The sequence below is a fragment of the Rhincodon typus genome, chromosome 5 (assembly GCF_021869965.1).
Source record: "Rhincodon typus isolate 14 chromosome 5, sRhiTyp1.1, whole genome shotgun sequence".
NCBI classification, from domain to species: Eukaryota; Metazoa; Chordata; class Chondrichthyes; order Orectolobiformes; family Rhincodontidae; genus Rhincodon; species Rhincodon typus.
The window spans coordinates 54038369-54061870 of record NC_063336.1 but is presented as its reverse complement, the minus strand read 5'-3'; the positions used below and the strand labels follow the sequence as shown (position 1 = coordinate 54061870).

The window sequence follows — 23502 nt, the reverse complement described above, 5'->3', positions numbered from 1 at the left end:
CCTGCCCCCTTGACCTGTCCGTCCTCCCTGAACTGACCTATCCCCTCCCTAACTCCCCACCTACATTCACCTTTACTGGCTCCAACCCCGCCTCTTTGACCTGTCTGTCTCCTCTCCACCTATCTTCTCCCTTATCCATCTTCTATCCACCTCCCCCTCTCTCCCTATTTGTTTCAGAATCCCCTTCCCCTCCCCCAATTCTGAGGAAGGGTCTAGGCCTGAAATGTCAGCTTTCCTGCTCCTCTGATGCTGCTTGGCCTGCTGTGTTCATCCAGCTGTACACCTTGTTATCTGTGATAATCAGCAGGAGGTTTCCTAGCCCATGTTTAACCTGAAGCCATGGAGACCTAATAGGGTCCAGACTCAATGTTGAGGACTCCCAGGGCAATTTCCTCTCGATTGTATACCACTGTGCCGCTACCTCTGCTGGGTCTGTCCTGCCGGTGGGACAGGACTTATGCAGGGATGGTAATGGTGGTGTCTGGGACATTGTCTGTACGCTATGATTCTGTGAGTACATTTGTGTCAGGATGTTGCTTGACTGGTCTGTAAGACATCCCTTCCAATTTTGGCGTTAACCCTCAGATGTTAGTGAGGAGGACTCTGCAGGGTCGACAGGGCAGTTTCCGCTATTGCCTTTTCCGCTGCCCTAAGTCGATGCCAAGTGATCAGTCTGGTTTCATTTCTCTGTTGAGGCTTCATAGCGACTGATACAACTGAATGGCTTGCTAGGCCATTTCAAAGGACGGCTGAGAGTCAACCATGTTTCTGTGGGTCCGGTGTCACATGTAGGCCATATTAGGTGAGGATGCAGATTTCTATCCCTGGAGGACATTAGTGAGTCAGATGGGTTTTTCTGACAATCAGCATCATGGTCATCAACAGATTGTTAATTCTAGATTCTTTTCATTGGATTCAAATTCCACCATCTACCGTGGCAGGATTCAAAACCCTATACACAACATTAGCTGAATTTCTGGATTAATATCTGGCAATGTTACTGCTGCGCCATTGCCTCCCCATATAATACACACATAATATATAATATAAATATGTGCAGGAGTAGGCCATTCTGCCCATCAAGCCTGGTCCACCATTCAGTAAGATCATGTTCATTTTGAATGTGGCATTAATTCTACTTTCTTCCCCATCTCCGATAACCCTCTATTGCCAAGTACATCAAAATTCTGTCTAACACATTCTTGAATGTATTTAATGATCCAGCCTCCACTGCTTACTGTGAAACAAAATTTCAAAGACTGACAACCTTATGATAGGAGAAATTCCTCCATATGTCAGTTTTAAGTGGGAGACCATTTACTTTTATCTACTTTGTCAAATCCTCTTTGAATCCTACATATTTCAATAAGATCATGAGTCATTTTTGTAACACTTGACTGAGCAGGTCCATCCTGCTGAACCCTTCCTCATAAAACAATCCCTTCATCGCAGGAATCAGTAACCTTTCCTGAACTGCTTCCAAAGCTAATATTTCCTTTCTTAGTTAAGGAGACCAAGACCATATGGAGTAATCCAGATGCAATGTCAACAAAATCCCTGTAGAGTTGTAGCAAATGTTCCTGACTTCTATAAAAACAGAAATTGCTGGTAAAATTTAGTGGGTCTGGCAGCATCTGTGGGGAGAAAGCAGAGTTGACATTTTGATAAGGAAAGTTCTGATGAAGAGTCACTGGATCTGAAATGATAACTCTGCTTTCTCTCCACAGATGCTGCTGTGCCGTCAGAGATTTCAGTTTTTGTTTCAGATCTCCAGCATCCACAGTTCTTTGTTTTATTTCATTCCTGACTTTCATGTTCGATCAACTTGCAATTAAGGCTAAAGTTCAACTTGTCTTCCTAATTGTTTGCTGTATGTACATGTTAAATGTATGAATCATGTACAAGGATACTCATTTGCAAATTCACTGCATCCGCCTCACAACTTGCTTCTAGCCTACATTTGTAACATCAACAAAGTTGTCAATAATGCAGTAAGTCCCTTCATCCAAGTCATTAATTTATGGTAAATAGATGACGGCTCAATATAATCAAAGGTATTTCAGTGGCTTTGCTGACAAAGAAAGGACAAGGCACTTTAGTTAGCAGGAAAGATTGGAAAATTTGGGACTCTTTTCCTTGCAGAGGAGGAAGCTAAGAGGAAATTTAATGGAAGTTGTCAAAGTCATGAGAGGTCTGGACGGAATAGATATGGAGAAACTGTTCCCTTTCTGAAATGTATTGAGAACCAGAGGGCACAGTTGTAACATATTTTGCAAATGAAGCAAAAGTGAGGTGCAAACACAATGAGTGGTTCAGGTCTGGAAGGCACTCCCTGGAAATGTGGTGGAGGCAGGTTTAATTGAGGCATTAAAGGGTTGTTGGATGATTATTTAAATAGAAACAGTCAGGGGGCAAAGGCAGGAAATCAGCACTCAGTTAAAACCCTCAGAGAGCTGGTGAGCAGAATGGCCTCCTTAAAATGTTTGTGATTCTGTAATGTATTATGTATATACCACAAACAGTTATTAATAAGATAATTTATGCTAAGACAATTTCATTACTTTATACTCCTAGTCTTAAGAATGTTGCTTTGCACATTTTACTCTCTTGACAGACTTTACAACAATTCAAAGCCTAATACATGTTTCTATCTCAAACAACTTCCCAGCAGGGACTGAATGCATCCACAAAATTCTCCCCTTTAAGTCTTCTGGGTAATTCTCAATGAACTCTGGGTATCTTCCTCTTGCTAGGAATTATGGGTATTGTATTTTATCTTTAATAGAAAATCCATATTTTTAACTTAGAATTCTAACAATCCAAATCTGCAACAGACAACATTTAAATTCATAGGTATAAATATCACAGTTTCATCACACCACACTAACAATGGTGTCAGTAACTTCTTGCAGCAGTGTGAGATGTAAAATGTAAGGGTTCCCAACCTGCCCTCTTCCCTGCACCACCAAAAACAGTTGGAAGAAAGGATTTTATGTTTGCACCTTGGTAATTGTTCCTTTAGAAATTCTGTTCCTTAGGACCCCCCATTTCACATCCTTGAGTGTTAGTGTATCATTTAAGGTAATGAAAAATATGCGCAGAAAATGTAGGTAATTCAGGTCATGTTAGCCAGTCTCTTCTCCAGAATTGAGTAAAACTCTAGCCTGCCCTTGCTGCCTACAAACCTCTAATTCCTGTGAATTAATCTTATGTTACCATTTCAAGTTGAAAATTCCATGGCAGCATATCTCTGTAATAGCAATAGTCAGTGTTTTAATGGGAATTCAAAAATTAAATAACGCTGATCAATAAAGAATGAAATGCAACTTTTAAAAAATGTTCAGGACATCTCAAAGCAGTTTGCAGAAAATTAAATTCATTTTAAGTGTAATCATGCTACAATGAAAGAAATTGTGGCAGCCAATTAATGCACAGCTCTGACATAAAGTTTTATTGCTTTATTGATAAATACTGATCGGGACACCAGGAAAGCTGTCCCATCCTTCATATAATAGACCTCCAAAGGTAAAGGTGCTTTTGGAGCTCGTGTAAAGGATGATGGCTACAAAATTTGACTTCGTAGTGCCACTAGTTTCAGAGTTACAGGAGTTAGATGATGACAAGAATGAAGTATTTGTGACAGTGCAGTACTCCTTTAACATTACTGAACTTTCTGAAGTGGTGCTTGAAACAAACACCTTTGGATTCAGGCAGAAATGCCACCTCTAAGGCAAGGTTATAATTGATGTAGCCATCCTGTTACCAGTTGAAACTCTGAATGAATGTCTAGAGTATTTTTCTGTTTCCAGTTGGTTTTCTCTTTCAAAATCATTTGAATAAAAACTCTTAGGAAAATTTCACAAGTATTGATCTGCTGAAGATTTAACATTCAGTCTTTGTTATAAAACAATGGTTGTTTGTAGCTCCTCATCTGATGATCGGCTCAGGAGCCGATGTCTGTCAATGTCAGGGTGAGTGCACACACTTCATTCACTGGTTCACTCCCTGTAGCTGTATTGCTCAGCCTGCCTTCAATGACACTAATTAGCATGGAGTGGGACAAGCCCAGAACATCACATACACAAGCCTGGCCATGATATAAAAGAACGAGAGTATACTGATTATACACTTAAAATGTCAGATAGTCTGGGGAGCTTGAGACGGCGGTCTGGAAAATCCTAGTCTTTGTCTGCAGCTTATGTACAACAGAGCAGAATATTCATCGAAGGCTGCAATCATCCTAAAACCAGGGTTAAGAACAGTTGTAGAGTTGAGGGGGGCTTTGGACACCTGTAGAAATGAGCCAATCTGAGCTATTTTACCCTTTCTGACAAAGACCGGAAGCCTCTGAGTGGCCAACTAAAGCCTGGAATCTTTTTTTAATAGTCAACATCTGTACTTCAAGTAGAAGAAAAACAGTCCGAACAGACATTTATGAAAGAAAAACTTCCACTACAGTAAGGTAAGCACTTTGACTCTGCAGGACAGGAAAAATCCAAATAAGGCTGTGCCACATTCCCTATGAATGGATTTTAGTCTGAGTGACCAAATAAATATAGAACATAGAACATAGAACAGTACAGCACAGTACAGGCCCTTCAGCCCACGATGTTGTGTCGACCTATTATCCTACTCTAAGATCAAACTCCCCTGCATACCCTACATTTTACTATCATCCATGTGCCTATCCAAAAGTCTCTTGAGTGCCCCTAATGTATCTGACTTCACTACCACTGCTGGCAGCACATTCCACACGCCCACCACCCTCTGTGTAAAGAACCTACCTCTGACATCTCCCTTATGCCTTCCTCCAATCACCTTAAAATTATGCCCCCTTGTAGCAGTAATTTCCACCCTGGGAAAAAGACTCTGGCTATCCACTCTATCTATGCCTCTCATCACTTTGTACACCTCTATCAAGTCACCTCTCATCCTTCTTCGCTCCAATGAGAAAAGCCCTAGCTCCCTCAACCTTTCCTCATAAGACCTGCCCTCCAGTCCAGGCAGCATTCTGGTAAATCTCCTCTGCACCCACTCTAAAGCTTCCACTTCCTTCCTATAAGGCGACCAGAACTGAACACAATATTCCAAGTGTGGTCTAACCAGGGTTTATAGAGCTGCAGCATAACTTCATGGCTCTTAAACTCAATTCCCCTGCCAATGAAAGCCAACAGACCATATGCCTTCTTTACAACCCTATCAACTTGGGTAGCAACTTTGAGGGATCTATGGACGTGGACCCTAAGATCCATCTGTTCCTCCACACTGCCAAGAATCCTACCATTAACCCTATATTTTGCATTCAAATTCAACCTTCCAAAATGAATCACTTCACACTTTTCTGGGTTGAATTCCATCTGCTACTTCTTTGCCCAGCTCTGCATCCTGTCAATGTCCCGTTGCAACCTACAACAGCCCTCCACACTATCCACAACTCCACCAACCTTGTGTCATTAGCCCAACCTTTGTGTTATCGACATATATGTTTCTACTGACTCATGCAAGTAATAATGTTTGTCTTCTCTCATCAATGCATGTTAACCTGCAAATGTTATTAATTTTGTTCAATCTATTCTTTAAAATCTGTGGTGATGTTTCAAAAATTCCTTGAAATCGATAAGCTTAGAGTTCCAAATTCAGATAGGTATGTCCCCTCATGCAGAAATCTGCACTTGCTCCCCTGATTTCAATAAAAATCATAAAGTGTCTCTTTTTTTAATCTTGCTAATGCCTTCCATACATTTTTTTGGCTGGGAATATAATCATGGAATCCCTACAGTGTGGATGCAGGCCATTTGGCCCATCAAGTCTACACTGACCCTCTGAAGAGCATTCCACCCAGGTCCATCCCCCTACCCTATCCCTGTTACCCAGCATTTCCCATAGCTAATCTACCTAGTCTGCACATCCCTGGAAACTGTGGGCGATTTAGTTTGGCTAATCCACCTAACCTGCATACGTTTGGACTGTGGGCGGAAACTGGAGCACCAGGTGGAAACCCATGCAGACATGGGGAAAATTTGCAAACTCTACATATGAACAGTTGCCTGAGGGTGGAATTGAACCTGGGTTCTTGGCGCTGTGAGGCAGCAGTGTTAGCCACCATGCCACCCCATAATAGATTAAGTATTAATTATTTCAGTTCATACTTATGCATTGTGATTGCAAGGTTTTGTAGCAAGCAAATATTGGAATCATTTTAAATAATGGCAACGTCTGTGAAGGGATCATGGTCAAAGTTACAGTAAGGAGAATAGATATATACTTAAGTTCTCTTTGCTCCCCACCAAAAAAAAATTGTCCTTATTGCATTGTTTGTTTGCAGCGAGACCCTGGCAAAGCCCAAGAAAGGTTGTTTAATCTAACATATCTGTTTCTTAGAAATGGTCATTTTGCCTAATAATTGGAGCTCTATTTATCCAGTTTCAGATCAGTGCCTACAGAGGCATTGCCATACCTGTTGTAGCAATATTACTTTGTTCTACAGATCTGAAAACAAATCAAGAAACCTAGTCTGGTTAATCTTTGAACTCAATGTTCAACAGTTTTAATTCATCGTAAAAGGACTTTTTTGTTCTTGTCTGGACCAAATCACCAGAGTGATAAGAGATAAGGGAGACTAAAGTCTTTGCTCACAAGTTCCTATCATACTGTACTTCTACAGGGAGAAGGGATTTCGAGAAAAGTCTTACTTGAAATAAAATTCTGACACCACACAGTTCAAAGTTTTAAAAGTTATGCTCATAATAAGTATTTCAGAAACATTGTGTGGAGTGGTATTGGAGCCTAAATGATGTGGTGAGAAGTGTGGCAGAGTCACATGAAGAGCCCAGTGAGGCCAATATTGACATCAGGAGAGCTCACTGTGTCTAGGGAATAGCAAGTTACATATTAAGGGGATTATTGTTTTTGAACACCCTTATTAAATGCAAATCTCACCTCATTGATATGCAGCTTCCTATGCTACCACCTACTGTGAACAAGCTAGAAATCAAAACTACATGATGGGAAAGATAATGTCTGTGATCACACATAGAGTGGATCAAGTAAGTGTCACAATCTGTGAGGGAGCAGGTTTGAAACACCACTGATGTGAGGTCCTTTAGAAGGAAACAATGTTACACGCAAACCCATGCACTGAACAGTACACAGACTTGTGAGCCCCTTGACCCTTGCGATTCTAATGCATTGACTCCCGTATGTGCTGTACACTTCTTTGTTCTACACATCATTAACCACTTCATTCACAGCAACACTTTTTCACAAAGAGACCAGGGAAAGATTAGTGGGGGCAATGTGCCAACAGAACCCAGCCAGCCTTTATACACACCTTGTTCCTCTTGCTCCCACGTGCTGCAGCAGATTCTCAATGTAGACATCGATCCATGAAGTTAGGCATCATGCTGGCATGGTTACATTCGGCGCTGAATGGCAATTCAAACAAGCAGATGTATTGGAAAACCAATCACATTCATACATGTGTGATAATTTATATACAGTGCGCTGCTATCAAAGTATCCTCAAAGGTATCTTTCATCCCACCATGTCTTAATGTTGTCCCAGGTTGTGGCAGTTGGGTTGGAAGGTACCTGCTTAGCAGTGGAGTTCATTGGTCTTAAAATTTTCATAGGATGAACCCAGGGACATTTTGTCTGAAGAGACTAATGCACAATGGGTCAACTCACTAGAGGCCAGGGTGGCCTTGGTTCAGCCATCTCTGATGTGTCCTGAGAGAAGACTTTACAAGGTTTGTGTATGGTTCCTTTTCCAGCTGGGTGCCACTTGGCACTGTCCTGTATCCCACTGAGGAAGAGTCCTGTGCCCCTGTCACTGTGGTTTCAGTCATAAGGACCAATGGCTGGCCGATGGAGTGCAGATGTATGAGCCTCTCCAACAGGGTCTGAGAGGGCTGAACCCGGCTCTCTGCGGCAGCCACCAACCTTTTCAAGGAAGCAGCCAGCTTCTGGACAATGAGGGTCATTATCTCCATATACTTGTCTGTTTTTGCGCCTTCCTGTGCATGTGGATAAAGTCCCTGATTGCCAACAACACAGGCCCTCTCCTGCCTGGGGCTCAGAAGGTTCTCAGACTCCCACAGTCCTTCAAGTGCCAGTGACCTGGGACGTTTCTTCCTTGGCCAGCTGTGGATTGTTGTAATGAGGTGCTCACCAGATGGTGCTCCCAAACTTTCCAAATCTGACATTCCCACCGAGTGGTCAGTATCTAAGTGATTGGGGGTAATGGTAGGCAGCCTTGCTGATGCTTCCTCTGAGGCTTCAGAACTCTTCATTAGAACTGGAGGTGGTGGCTTCTAGTAGAGCAGTCCATTTCTCTGCAGGGGCTGGCAGACATCCTGCTGGTATCTAGAAGGCACGTGAGAGAGAGAAGGCATTATGACCAGTGATTAGAAGTGATGTACGATGAATCAGATTGACAGTGGGGATAGTGGGAGAGTTGCAGTGGATCAAAGAGTGATACTTACTTAGCTGGCAGAACATGGATTACTCAATGCCCCTGCAGGAGCGGTTGCTGCCTTTTCCTGTGAAGGACTGGGATGAGAAGCTTGATATCAAAGAACCCCTCCATCCATCTGGGCTTTTTCTCTTCTATTGTGGGCCGACTTCTCCTGAAATGTGAGAAAAGGAGGGATTGAGTGAGATGGAAGGCTGTACATGGTGGATATGTGGTGAGATGTCCCGGACAAGTGAGTAGGCAGGTCAAAGGCCATGCCAAGTTAATGGTGTGGGAGGTTGTGATTGAGAACATTAAGAATATTGGTATGTTCCTGATCCTCATTATTTCTGGAATTTCTTGCTGATGCAGTAGTTTGCCTTATACAGTCAATCACCAGTTTCCCTAATGCTTCACCAAAAATGACTTTCTAATCATTACAGTTCCGAATGCTAATAGAGAAAGTCTCTGTGCAGGTTTAATGAATAGTTGGTGCTCTTTGTTCACTACTGACTGCAAAATCTGGACACTCTTTTTGTCTTAGTGCTGTTTAGTTCCTCCAAATTAGTTTCCAATGTAAACAATATAGCAGTTTATGTTATTTTTCGAAGTTTTGAGAGTCCACGCTACTTGGGTAACCTAAAAATGCTCCCAACATACATATCAATGGTAAAATGGTTCATTGTTTAACCTGAGCATACTAATCCAGAGCTAGGTGCATGTAAGGTTAAGAATCTGATCAAAGGACTTGCATACAGTAATTCAGTCTTGAGTAGGGCATGAGCCAAAAATAATTGCTGGAGAACTTTAATGGCAATTGCAAACAATTCTCATGTATTAGTACAAAATATGGAACAGTTTGTTATTTTTAATCAACCTTGCATCCATATTTATAGAATATTCCACTTCTTAAAACAAAATGAACAGATGGAAAATAAAATATACTTACATTTATAAACTACCTTTAATGACCGCAGAATGTTACAAACTGCTTTACAGCCAATTAAGTATTTTTTTAATATTCAATCACAGGATGTGGGCACCAACAATTAGACCTGTATTTGTTGCCAATTTGGAGTTCAGACGGTGTTCTACAAGGGAAACACAGAAGCCAATTTCCAAACAGCAATATTGGACAAACAGCAATATGATAATAAGCAGATAGTCTGTTTTCCCAATGTTGATTGCAAAATAAGTGTTTTTTAAGATACATTCAAGAACAACCCTATCAGTTCTATTTCCTGTTGAGCTCATGGCAGGGCATGTTTTATTTCCGATTCAAAGGGCAGAGTTGACCTCAGTTTCACAACTTATCAGAAAGAAAGCACCTCCAACAGTGCAGCACCTTCTCAGTCCTCACCTTTTTGTCCACAACAGAGTCTTACCTTTGAGCCACAGTTGAATTATGAGAAAATGACAATTAATTGTCTAGCAGTTTCTGATGTTAGTTATTTAAAAAGTCATTTCTACATAAAATATAACTGCAGCTTTTGAAGGTAAACTCTGAATAACACATGAATGTAATGGTGAGATAGTGGTGTCATGGCAATATCATTGGACAAGTAAACCAGAGGGTCAGATTATTGCTCTGGGAGATACAGGTTCAAATCCCACCATGCTGTTAGTGGAATTTGAATTCAATTAATTAATTAATACATCTGAAATTGTAAACGAATGGCAGCCATAAAACCCCATCTGCTTCATGATATCCTTTAGAGAGGAAATCTGAATTGTATCTCTTGACCCTCAGCAACATGGCTGAATCGTAATTGCCCTCAGAAATGGACTAGCAAGCTATTCAGTTCAAGGGAAATAGGGATGGGAATTAAACATGCTAACATCTCAAAAAATAACAAATACAGTCATAACCCATCTTTTATTCCTTTTTACTTAAGTCAGTCAGTACCTTATTTCTAGCAGTTGCTGTTTTGAAGTGATGGGGAAACTTATTGAATTTGAACCCTAATTTAAATTAGTATAAATTGAATCCCTTTTGCACTAACACGTGCTGGTGGGTGAATAACATGTTTTTGCTTTTGAATTATGCGCCAAATTACTTTGGATGTGAAATATCAGAAGACACAGAATTGTACTTTTCTTATGAACAAACAAAACCCTAATCAAAAGGATCGCATAGCAAAGTTTCTGACACCCATGATATTTAAGTCACTTGGGGTAATACAGTGTGTCAAAGTCTGCATTATTTTATAAAATAGTAAAGTATACATTTCCTCCAACGGAATAGGTAATATATGATGCAATATTGGTAACCACATGCTCATCTGCTTGTGTTGAATCATTCTGTTGCTGCAGCTTCTATTAAAGAAGGAACATCTCAGTGAAACGATCGGACAACTGGAATCTTATGTGGGTGCATTAACATGCCCATTATCACATAATGTAACTTTTCAACTTATAAGCCAATGCATCTCCCTAACCCAAATATCCTTGAACAAATGATAAGTTACTAAATCAAGCCTTTCATGTTAACAAAATCAAAGTGTTTTCATAACCAGCTGTAAAGTGATAAAATGTAATGCATGTGGTATAAAATTTGATTTATGCAAGAATTGAAAGGAAGCTGCAAATAATAAAAGTAATAAATCATTATTCATACAGGACACAATGTGATCTTAATAAAAAGTTCAAAGATAAAAGGATCTCCTTGTTTCTGTTGAACTGGCAGCATGTCCTGAATTTAACAGAGCTGAAAACGATGCCTGAATGAATTAGATCAGTGACTGAAGGATTTGAGGTTCAATCTGTACTGAGTCCTGTTTGTTGTCAGACTTTGAATGTTCTCACTGTTTATTATACTCTTTTGAAAAAAAAATACATATCTATTTTTAGCTTGGCTGGCGCAGGATGGATGTAGATTCCAGGCTATGGATTTCTCAAGGCTGTTGGTGATTCACTGCACGTTTGAGTAAATGATTCCAGAATAGGAACAAAATAGGAAAAAATCTTACATCTAGAACTGTTTACGAGCAGGTGAGAAGCAGTAAGATTTAAAATCTCAACTCCAGAAACTATGGTTTGGACATTTTGCATTAACTCTATTGGAAGGAGCCATTAGATTATTTCCATGTGTAATTAGGGGCCAATTGCCTGTTTCAGCTCCCTCTTGCAAATTTGGTTTGCCCAAGGCAGCCAGCACTGGAGCTGTCTGCTGGAAAGCCAAAACTAAGAAAGACGGAATTATATACACATAAAACAATTCTACTTAGCTTAATCCTTTCTGCCCCTCATGCTGAAATCTCTGACCTTACTTTTGACTCCTACCTACTAACCTTCCAACAGACATGGTAGTAGAGCTGATGCCCAGTAACACAGCAGATGCCAGCAATCCTCCTTCCAGTCCATCTTCCATCCCTAGCTCTTCCGAATTTCCAACAATATTTCAGGCACACATTATCTTTATACCCTCACAATGACTGTACATGGGGTCCAGCTGTTCCACTTTTGACAATCTTACCCATTTACTTCTTAAAATTACTTACAGTTGAACATTAGTTCAAGGACTGCGGTTTCACTTTCTACATAATAATAATGTCTGAAACATACTTATCTGGTTGGGCTCTTCATTTCAGGGCAGGCTGCTAGCCCTGTGTGGTTGGTATGTCCTGCACCTCATTTAAATTACCTCATTTGACTTCCTCAGGAAGAGTAGTCTGGAGGCTGTTCAGTGACTGCAAGTAGGTGGCAAATTTGGCCAGTGGGTGGTCCCTGGGAGAATCTTGTATTTGACTAGGGAGGAAGCCTACAGCTGAGGAAGCATAAGTAGAAATGTGTTCTTCCTGCACAAAGAGCCACAAATTAAGTTCTTTAGTAAAAAACAGTTAAAATAAATATTTTATTTGGGTCTGTTCCAGAGCTTTCCTACTGTATTTTCTTGCCTGGATTATCCAGGTAGCTGAGATACAATTGTTGTTGCATTGTGTTTGCCACCCTTGAGCCCTGACCCGCATTTAGAAAGGTGCCACCAACATTGGGCAGTTTCTTTGCCACAGGCTAACATCTGAAAAAGTTAGGTCCAGGCCAATGAGTATTGTTGGGGTGACTTTAAACATTTACCCTTTGGCTTCCAGTGTACAAGGGGGTTATCTTACAGTGGTCCAGTTACTGGTACTGAATCTCCCTCACCCAGTATAGGTAACTGGCTCCTGGATTCAAACTTAAGTCCAAGTATAGCTGCCCGAGAATCTATCATTCCACCAGTTGTTATTTAATTAGCTTTGGTAGATTTCCATTAAACCACCAATGTTGGCACATGCTTCAAATGCATCATACTATATATATTTATACCCAGGAAAAATGTTAGAAAACTTTAATATTCTGCATTGTTTAAACTAACAATTGAATGATTATAAACAAACAATATTATAAAAGCACTTCCTTTGAGATATTTTCAAGAATTCTTTACATGAATCATTTAATCACAAATGTCTGTATGCACATTAAATTCATTACAATCTTCACTTTAGAGGATTGCAAACCTTTTATGTGTTTGGAAGCATCAAAGCTATGCTAATTGAATTAAAAATTCCACATTTTACTGACTATTTCGAAAAGCGCCATTGTGGAATGAACTTTGTTGTTTCAGTTTTAAAATGTTGAGTGATCTATAAAACAAATATCTCTGAATGATACTTCGATGTGATTAGTGACTCTCAAGGAAATTAACAACTCATTCACTCTACAGGTCTAAACTGCAGTTTAAAAATGATTAGGCAAAAATTGTGAAACAAGTATGGAATTGATGGTATTGCTTTTTAAAGGGACACAATTGAAATCTCCCAATGATCTAATTTATGTTATTGAAGTTGTTGTAGAAATAGTGCTATGTTATTTTCAAAATACAACAAAGCCAACATATATTTGATGGTTTGATCTTTGTTTAACCAGACTGTTGATATCTCCTGTCTGCATTGTATGAGATTTAACACAACTTTTCTGTGCATCTTTGATCATTCTGTCAAGCAGCTTTTATCTCTAACCCTATCCAGCTGCGTTTTTTTTTAGAATTGGAGCCACAAATGGTATTGATTAATGAATATGTTACAGGTTCCAAAATACTTTATGAGCAATGGTAAAATGTGAAGATTGAGCTATGTTCAACTGTGCATCATGTTGCATTCTGCTTTGTGCAGATAAATTGAATATATTTTGATGAAAAAATAACCAGAGTAGACATTGTCTTTGTAATGTAGATTGTGTGAAAACTCTTCCTTGGGATCTGAAATGTTTTTAGGGGTGTAGTGATGGGCCCTAAACATTCACCCTGGTGAAACTATTTTTACGGGCTGATGCAGGTTGTCACATGGTGTTTTAACAAAACTTCTAATAAGAACAAGTGTGGTTAAACAGTTTGTTCTTCAAACGGGAACAGAAATATGAAATTCAGTTGAAATGGAGAACACAAAAAGGTTGAATTCAAGCTTTGTCTGATTTCAATCTTGTTAGCAAATATCTTCAAACCTGACCATATGATAGAGGGAAGGTCAATTCCGAAGCAGTTGAAAATGATTGGCGCAGCACTTTACAAGAGGGATGATAGATCTGCAATAACTACAACCATGTCCATTTAATGCCCTCCCGATTTTTTTTGCTAGGGCTCTTTAGTGCCACATTCTCCTGCTGCCTTGATATCAAGTGCTGTCACTCCTGCCTCATCTTTGGAATTACATTCATTTGTCTATGTTTAGACCAAGTATGTAATGAAATGTGGAGTTGAGCATTGCTAGATGGGATACAAATCCATGTACTATATAATCCAGGCATTAAAAATACATTTCATCTTCAGCTTTACTTGAATGTTGTGGCCCTGTTCTAATTTTGCATCAAATACATAGGATTTTTTTAAAAAATGTAAAGAAAGAAGGAAAGTCATCAGCAGCTCTGCTGTAGTTTCATAAAATCAGCAGTTCCATCAGAATAAAAAGAGGGATAATTAATTTAATGGCAATTATCACCATTAAGATGCTTGAAATTGCTTAAATTAATTTTAATGAGACTTCTTAAAGTAACGTGGCACAGGAATTATTTCATTTCTTTAAAAAAAATGAACTTGAGTCCAAATGATCTATGCTAAACAGTTGCACCAGCCAAATTATTCTCTTACAAGCTCCTGTGGTGCAGTTTATTTCTACTGAACTTTCAAAATAATCATGGAATAGTTGTAGTACAAGAGGGAGTCATTCAGTCCAAGTCCATGTCTGCAGGAGAAACCATATTAATCCCCCTCCCATATCCTGCTCCTGTAGTTTTGCATTTCTTTTCTTGTTCCCTTCGAGTATTTCCCCAATTCCCTCTTGAAAACGAGGATTGATTTTTGTTTTAATCTTTCATGGTATGTGGCCATTGCTAGCTAGATCAGCATTTATTGTCTGTCCCTAACCATCCTTGAGAGTGTTGAGAATGAGTTGCCTTCTTGGTCCAATCTTGCTGCAACATCTTTCAGGCTGTGTTCCAGATCGTAACCACTTGCTGTGTACAAGTGTTGTTATTTCATGTTATCCTTGGATTGTTTTTTTCGCTGATCTCTTTTAATGAGTGTCCTCTGCCAAATGTGGACCGTTTCTTACTCTGACTTGAGCCCTTATAATTTTGAACACCCCTATCGAATCTCATTCAAATCTTTTCTTTATGAATGAAAAAGGTGCTGGTTTCTTTAATTATTCATATAACTGAGGGCCCTCATCCCTTAACACCTATTCAAAATCTATTCCACTGATCAGTTAAACAAATAGTCGTTTAGTAGTAACAAACCTAAGTGTTGTTGAAAGGGTCACATTTTGCCAAAGCCTTTAGTCTTGCACTTAGGACAATTTTCAAGTATCTGCTAAGAACAGGGCCCTGTGTAGTAAAATATTTAGCTTCCAGTAATCACAAGTGCACCACACTGCAAGCCTGCCTGACAATCTTAAATTGGCTGTCAGAGTATTTATTCACACATTGAAGATTATCGAACGCATGCTGTCCAAATGTAGAATCACACCAAATGCTGGGCCCTGTTATGAGTTTTACAAGTGTGGGTTGGTTGGATCAGGTGGCAATCTTGCTTCCAGTTAAAAGCCAGACAAAAAGCACATGGACAAGCACTGTTCCTTTTCAATTCAACAAATGATAGCCTTTTTCTGGTTTATTTCTCAGGGTAATACCCTATGGTCACTTCTTGGGGTCTGTCCACTCTTTGGGATTTATTGATGGCCCTTCCTGCGTTAGGGAGTTTTGGAAACTCAATTCTGGGAAATGAAAGCGATGTGCTAGGATGCAATTGTGAAGGGGGGCCAACTCAATGCCTTAGGGGACGAGGATGATACTGCGTGGGAGGGAAAGGATAATTCGGGAGGGGAGTAATCAACTGTAAGAACCACCTGGCTTTGATAGGGGAAATGGTGAATTACTATCTCTGTCCTGATGAGACCGTTCATCAACGGGATTGACAGAGAAGGCAACCAGGAAGTGAAGATGAAGATATTGGGGGCAGAGTTATCGAGGTTGAAATGCTGGGCCTGTGTTTCAGATTATTTAGAGCGGTTTCCATTTATATTTTCATAATACAAGCTGCATTCATCACAGAGTCATGTTATTCATCTTCATGAATAAATTTTATTTGATAATATATAAATAATTTTGCTGTTTTGTTTTAATAAAAAATGGAATCATGGACTAAATCTTAACCTGCTTTTTCAATCATGCAATGTCAGTGTCAGGTTATCAGGTATTGTGCAACCTGATGCAATGTAATTATTTTTAATCACCATGTACAGATATGTCATGATAAACCTCTGAATCAGATAGGACTAGAATCGTCTGCTCCAGAGGTAGGCACACCACCAGTGCAGGCTTTTCCTCCAGACATCACACTGATCCAGGTAGTAGCTTTGGACCAGGCTGACAGGTTCTGGTGCTATGGTCTCCTCTATTTAGCCCTGAGCAAAGAAGAGGGCCGCCTCAGCACCACACCCTGACCCTTGCGACCTCCAGCTCACTGTCCACAATGGAGCTGACTTGTTTCTGTCTACCATCTTTGGGGCAATTCATGGGAACTGTTCAGGGTGAGGACTCGATAGGCTGAATGGCCTGATTCCACACTGTAGGGATTCTATGAATGTATGACAGCTCCAGAGTGACAACATTTGACCTTATGCACAACTGCATTTTTTAATTGTGGTGTCAGTGCTTGGCATCCGGGGAAGACCAGGAGTGTATACTTCCACTACTTACAAGTGGAAAGGTATCATGAGTGAGGCATCACATGCGTGGTGTATAGCTAAGGAGATAAATTGCAGAGAATAACATGAGAAAACTCACTTGGGACCACTGAGAGAAACTCTCCATGAAACTCATCAAAATTTCTTGGCCGAATTTTACCAGAAAATTGGCTGTATCTCTTTTCTCAGCAATATCCACTACTGTGTTAAATTTCATCTGTTATTTGTCTACCTCCTCCAGCAGCCTATGTTCTTCCGAATCTATTACCATCTTCCTCCATGTTCACTTAGCTTCCATGTTGAGTGCCCTATTCAACAGTGCTCTTTCCATGCAAATCCAACTCATTGACCACCAAAAGCAATGGTTCCAGTACCGATGGCAAGAGAACACATTGAATTTCTTCCGCCTGTACAAAGAACGCTCATTCAGCACAACTCTCCATTTTCTGTTCTTTAACTAATTTCATATCAATATTGTCATTGCCATGTTTTATTTCCTAGGATTTTCTTTTACAAATATTTTGTCCGCCAGATGGTAAAGCATCCAGCTTTTCAATTTAAACATTAGCACAATCAAAAAGTTTAGCTGGTGCAACCTTGGTGCAATAGTGCTTTCTAAATAAAAATACTCGAAGAAAGTAGTAAATTATCATGAATCTGTAGTCTAATCTTTGCAATATTTTTAATTGTAATAAGTCATTCTGAAATTTGGTGACATGGAAAATGGAACAATTTCATTACAGTGACTGCCTTTGAATGACCTTAGCTTTGGAATCAAATGTGAATATCTTTTCTCTATAAGTGGTCTAAATGTGAAAATGTTAAATTTGATTTTCATGTTTGATTTGGCTCCAAGTTAGTGATAATATCGAAATTCAATTCTTTGTGCTAATTAGCGAGATTCATTTTTGCTGATCTAATTGGTGAAAATACAGTAATTTGGTCATAGTCTGACCATTTTCTTTAGTAGTTCAATTTATGTAGACATATTAACAAGCTGCAGAAAATGCTGAAAAAGCTCATCAGGTCTGGCAACACCTGTGGAGAGAAATCAGAGTTAATGCTTCAGGTCAAATGACCCTCATTCAGAACTGAGCTTTTCCAGCAACTTCTGTTTTTGTTTCTGATTTACAGCATTCACAGTTTTTTCAGTTTTTAGATTATCAAGCTGCTTGTCTGAAGAATGCATTTATATATTTTGTAAGTTGTCAAGCAGGTTATGGGTTAAAGGATTTTTGTCTCATTCTCGGGAGCATTGGGATGCTGCTAATTCCAATGACTTGCAATATTTGTACATTAACTTGGAAAATAGGGTTGATGTGTATTTCAGCTCTAGCATGAACAAAAATAAGACTTTTAAACCGAGTATTATATAATAACTGAAGTTGTGTGTAATTTGAAGTTTGAGCTGTTACCATTTAGTCAGTGAAATACATGATGGAACATGAAAAAATCTAACTGGAGCACAGTAACTAACCGTTAAACCATGCTGGAGAGAAGAGAGTAGATCAGTTTAGAATAGCTGATGACCTAGTCACTTTGGTATTTAATCATACAAAGCAGAACACCAGTGATTTCTCTGTTTGTTCATAGCTTGAGTCATATTCTGTTAGAATCCAAGACCTTTCATTTAATAACAGTAGGCCTCTAAAGAACATTAACATTTGAGAAATCTGGCCTTGATTGTACTCATGACATATACTGACATGCTTTGTTGACAGATATTACATCAACACCACTGAGAACTCTATTGCATTGGTTGAATCTGTAAAAGAATTTATAAGACTTGAAATTTCAGTGACTTCAAATCTGTGGTACGTAGAGGAAGCACGTTTAACTTCTCTTCAGCAGACTTATTCTATGTGAATTGGAGTTCACTATTGTTTACAACTTGCCAGACAATGCAAGCAGGGTCAATGCACTGCCCATAGTTTCCTTACAGTTCAACATTTCCATAGTCTTTCACAAGTAATACTCTACACCCTGTTAAACATTGATATCCATATTTAATGAAGGGTAGGTGAACCTCATTAAATTTAGTGTTTTCAATGAACAAATGTCCTACTCCTTTCTTCCACATCTGTAAATACCAATAAAGATTTTACAGGAAAATTGCCACCATACAATTGTGAGCTTTGAAAGTAACTACAGGATGTCTTTCAACCAAAGAGGTCATGTATGTTCATAATGCCCAACTATGGACAATATCAATCTATTGTGAATGCTGGAAATCTGAAATAAAAGCAGACTGTTGGAAATTCTCAGCTGTTCTGGCAGTACTTGTGAACAGTGAAACAGTTAATGAACAGAATCTTTCTACCCTAGTCCCTGCTGCCTCTGGAACTCAATTCTCTGAATTTTGTACCTCTCAGTTATTCTTTACCAAAGTAAACCCATTGTCATCTTGGGTCATGCAAATAATTGGGAAATAATTAGAGGAGGTGGAGGGGAGATGACATCAATACTGTAAGAAGAAAGATTTCTGGTTAAAGGCATCATGACATGGGTAAGAAAATCTTGTCAGCAGATGAATTTTTGAGGGGTAGCAACCGCAGGAATGGAGAGCAGACCCAGGAATCCATCTTACCCTGAGATTGGGCTGGGGGGATGAAAGGTGCAGTGAGATGAACTCTGACCAGGACAGTGGAACAGGGTACCATCTCCACCCAACAGGTGTAGGTGGAAGTGGTTGAAGAGATTAGAAGCAGAAGTGTGTTTCATCTAACCCAGAGAAAGTGCACCAGGATTGCTATAAATAATGATTTTTTTCTATCTTGACTCCATATTTTTCTCATATTTTCCAATCTCTCCTCACTTGCATCTTCTGATACTTTTTAACAGTTTCCACATTCTTGAAACTAACCATTTTCTTTTCCACAGGGACATCTAATCCTTCACCAGAAGGATCTGAGAGCCCTCTGTAACTTCCTTGAATACAAGCCAAGACAATCCCCATGCACAGTATCTTTGTCACATGAAAAATAAATCTCTTGTGACATGACTCATAATCCTTAGTGCCTTTTTTTCCTGATCTTGCTCCAAATGGAAAGCTTCATTAACATTTCTTCCAATTTTAACCCTTCTTTCACCATCACATGGTCCATCGAGGGCACTTCACATTGCTTCCTTGACTTCTCAGTAATCTTGTTCATGAATAGACTGTCAATCCATATCCACTAAGCTACCTCCACTACTCTTTCTGATAGATTATAGAACCCCGCAACTTGTAGGTTTGCGAGTCTAAGATGGTGGCGGAGTAGGATGCTCGGGTTGGAGTTCCTCTGCTCGTCAGGTCCTTGAGGCATTTTCCCGCTCTTTTTTCTTGCTTTTTCTCATTCTCCCCACCCGTCCCCAACCAGAGGGTGGAGTCATGCGGTGGGCAGGAGCGAGCACGGGCCGAGATCCGCAGAGAACCGGAGCGAGCAACGTGGCCTTGCGCTTGGGGGCCCGCAGGCATACCCCGTGAGCCCAGAACACCGTGAAGCAGTGATCCCTGGAACAGCGCATGGGCTATAAGCCTGGAGCAGCATGGGGAAGAAGCCTTGCAGCAGCACATGGGAAGCACTCCCAGAGCAGCACACAGGCAGTGAGTCCTGGACAGAGACTAGTGTGAGGGGACAATCCTTACCTGAGAACACTATAATATTAACCCCTTAATATAGGAATATATTATAGGAAATATATTCCAATTTTTAACTTATTTTCAACTATATAATGAAGCAACTACTTTTATCCCTCTGCTATATCCAACTATTATACCTAGGTACTTGTACCTAAGATGTCGCCATAAGAAGGTAGACATTGTGAAACTTTTTCACTGTGCTCCTACAATGAGGCACACGTGACAATAAAAGGATATTGTAGTATATCATAGATTTTCTCCTATAAGGATTCTATTTCAGCAAATATGTGGAAACACCACCTGAAAGTTCCCCTCAAATATACTCACCAACCTGACTTGGAAATAAATTACCTTTCATTCAATGTTGCTGGATCACAATTTTGGAACTCTCGCCCTAACAGGATTGTAGGTTACCTATGCCAACTGGACAGCATCAGTTCAGGAAGGCACATCACCACCACTTTCTCAAGAGCAACTGGAGATGGGCAGACAATGCTGTCCTAGCCAGCGATGCCCACATCCTATTAATGAATGAAAATAACATAATAAAATCACCTGTTTTATCACATCTATTCTGCTGATGCAACCTTTTATACTAGAATTTCAAGTATGGCTTCTATTTTCCTCAACTGACGAATCCCTACCCAATTATGTCAACAGGATCTTGATTGTGTCTGCTGCTCTTCTCACATTTGTGTTCACATCTTTAACCTGAGCACAACAATTAGACAGTTTCACGTGTCTTTTTTTCTTTATCTTGCTAGCCCCAACGGTCACCCTTCTCCATCATTTTTGCCACTTTCTAGATGATGCTACCACTAACACATCATCCTCTTCTCTTTCAGAATTCTGAAGGACTGTTGCCTGTGCAAAACCTTAGTTCACTCCTCAGTTATCCCCAAAATCTCTTCCCCTGAACACAGAAACATCTCATGCAAGGTCCAAAGATGCACGTCTAGTTTTCTACCTGCACCTTTCTCAATATTTTAATGCATCGAACATCCCTTTCAAGTAAAAGTGATTTCCTTGTTTTCTTTTCAATTTAGTTGACTCTATTCACTGTTCATAATGAGTTGTTCCTCTACACTGAGGAGACCAAATGCAAATTGGGTGACCAAGTTATTGAACATCTCTGTGCAGTCTGCAAACATGACCTCAAGATTCTGGTTGCTTGAAGTTCTCTGCTCTGTATCCAATCTTGCCCCTTATAAAACTCTGAAGAAGCTCATCTCAGCTCCAGAACATCTCTGCAGGGTTCCTCAGTGTTGTGTCCATGGCTCAGCCATCTTCAGGTCTTTCATCACAACCTTCCCTCCATCATAAGGTCAGACATGGGAATGTTTTATCGATGATTGCGTTATTCATGAATTCTTAGATACTGAAGCAGTCCATCTCTAAATATAACAGACCTCAATAATAGCCAGGCTTGGTCTAACACATGGCAAGTAACATTCACATCACTCAAGTGCTAGTCAATGATGACCTTCAACAAGACAGAATCTAACCATCATCCCTTGACATTCAATGGCATTATGATCACTGAATCTCCACTACGAACTTCCTGGGGTTATCATTGACCAGAGTCTGAACTGGCCATATGTAAACTGTGGTTACAAAAGCAGGTCAGAGACTTGGAATCCTGCACTGTGTAACTTATTTCATGACTCCCCTAAAGACTGCCCACCATTCCCAAGGCACAAGTCAGAAATGTGTTAGAACATTCCCTATTTGCAGCTCCAACAACACATCAGCTTGACACCATTCAGGATAAAGGAGTCAGTTTGATTTGACTCACATCCTCAAACATTCAATCATTCCATCACTACAGTAGTGACAGTGTCTGCTATCTGCAAGATGCACTGTAGAAATTCACAAGACTCCTTAGAAAGTGCCTTCCAAACTTACAAGGACTACCACAGCCATATGGAGATTGGGAGCAGGGGTAAAATTCAGCCCATTGATCCCATTCAATCATGTTGAGTGGCAATGGCTGATCCTCTATCTCAGCACAATATTCCTGGTCTGTCCTCATATCCCTTAACAACCTCTAATTTCTAGAAATCTACTTCCTTCTTAAATATGTTCAGTGGATCAGCTTCACAGCCTCCTATTATAGAGAATTCCAGACGTTCACCACTCACTAAGTGAAGAAATTTCTCCTCTTCATGATTTGAAATGGCCTAGCCCCTATCCTGAGACCATGCCCTGTCATTTTGGACCCCCACCCAGGAGAAACACTACCCCTGCATCCAGCATATCCAACCCTGTCAGAACTTTAGATATTTCAATGAGATCCCCTCACATTCTTACATACTCTAGTGAATATAGGCCCACACAACACAATCTCCCTTCATATGACAAAACTGCCATCCCAGGAATCAGTCCAGTGAAATTTCACTGCACTACATATTAAAGCAAGTATATTTTTCCTTCAGTAAGGAGATCAAAACTGCATGTACGTTTCCAGGTGGTGTCTCACTAAGGCCCAGTTCAGCTGCTGTAACACTTCCTTACTCCTGCTATCAAACCTTTTTGCAATGAAGGCCAAACTATTACTTCCCCGCCAACTGCTTACTGCTTGTTTTCAATGATCAGTGTACAAAGATCCCAAGTCTCTTCATACATTAACTGATTAAAGAATGCTCTGCCATTCCATTTTTTTAGTGCCAAAGTGGACAATTTCACATTGAACCATGTCATACTACATTTACCTTGTGTTTGCCCACTGATTCAACTTGTCTAAATTGCCTTGAAGCCTCTTTACATCCTCCTCATTACTCATTCTCACCTAATTGTGCATCTTGCCAACATTACATTTGATTCTGTCATCAAAATCATCGATCTATATTGTGAATAGCTGGGGCCCAAGCACTGATTCCTGCTGTACTCTATTTGTCATCTCCTTCAACACCGTCAATGACCCATTGATTCCTATTCTCCGTTTTCTGCTGCTAACCAGTTCTCAATCCATGCCAGCACATTACCACCAATGCCACATGTTTTGATCTTGCACAATAAACTTAATGTAAGAATCTATCAAAAGCTTTCTAAAAATCAAAATACTCAATATTCACTGATGCTTGCTCATCTAATCTACAAATTACGTCCTCAAAAAGCTCCAGTAAGTTTGTCGAAGGCTATTTCTCTTTCATAAATCCATGCTGACTTGGTGTATTTTTGTGTCCCATTATCTAGCAGACAACATCACGAAAG

The 23502-nt window shown here is 39.9% G+C and overlaps 1 protein-coding gene across 1 annotated transcript in view; it reads right to left on the bottom strand.

Annotated features, from left to right (window-relative positions):
- Positions 1 to 8203, bottom strand: part of lama4 (laminin, alpha 4) — a 161510-nt gene extending 153307 nt beyond the window's left edge. Inside the window, exon 1 of the mRNA XM_048597028.1 lies at positions 7745 to 8203. Coding sequence (XP_048452985.1) covers positions 7745 to 8203 — 459 coding nt within the window. The remainder of the gene's footprint in view (positions 1 to 7744) is intronic.
- Positions 8204 to 23502: the final 15299 nt, after the last annotated feature.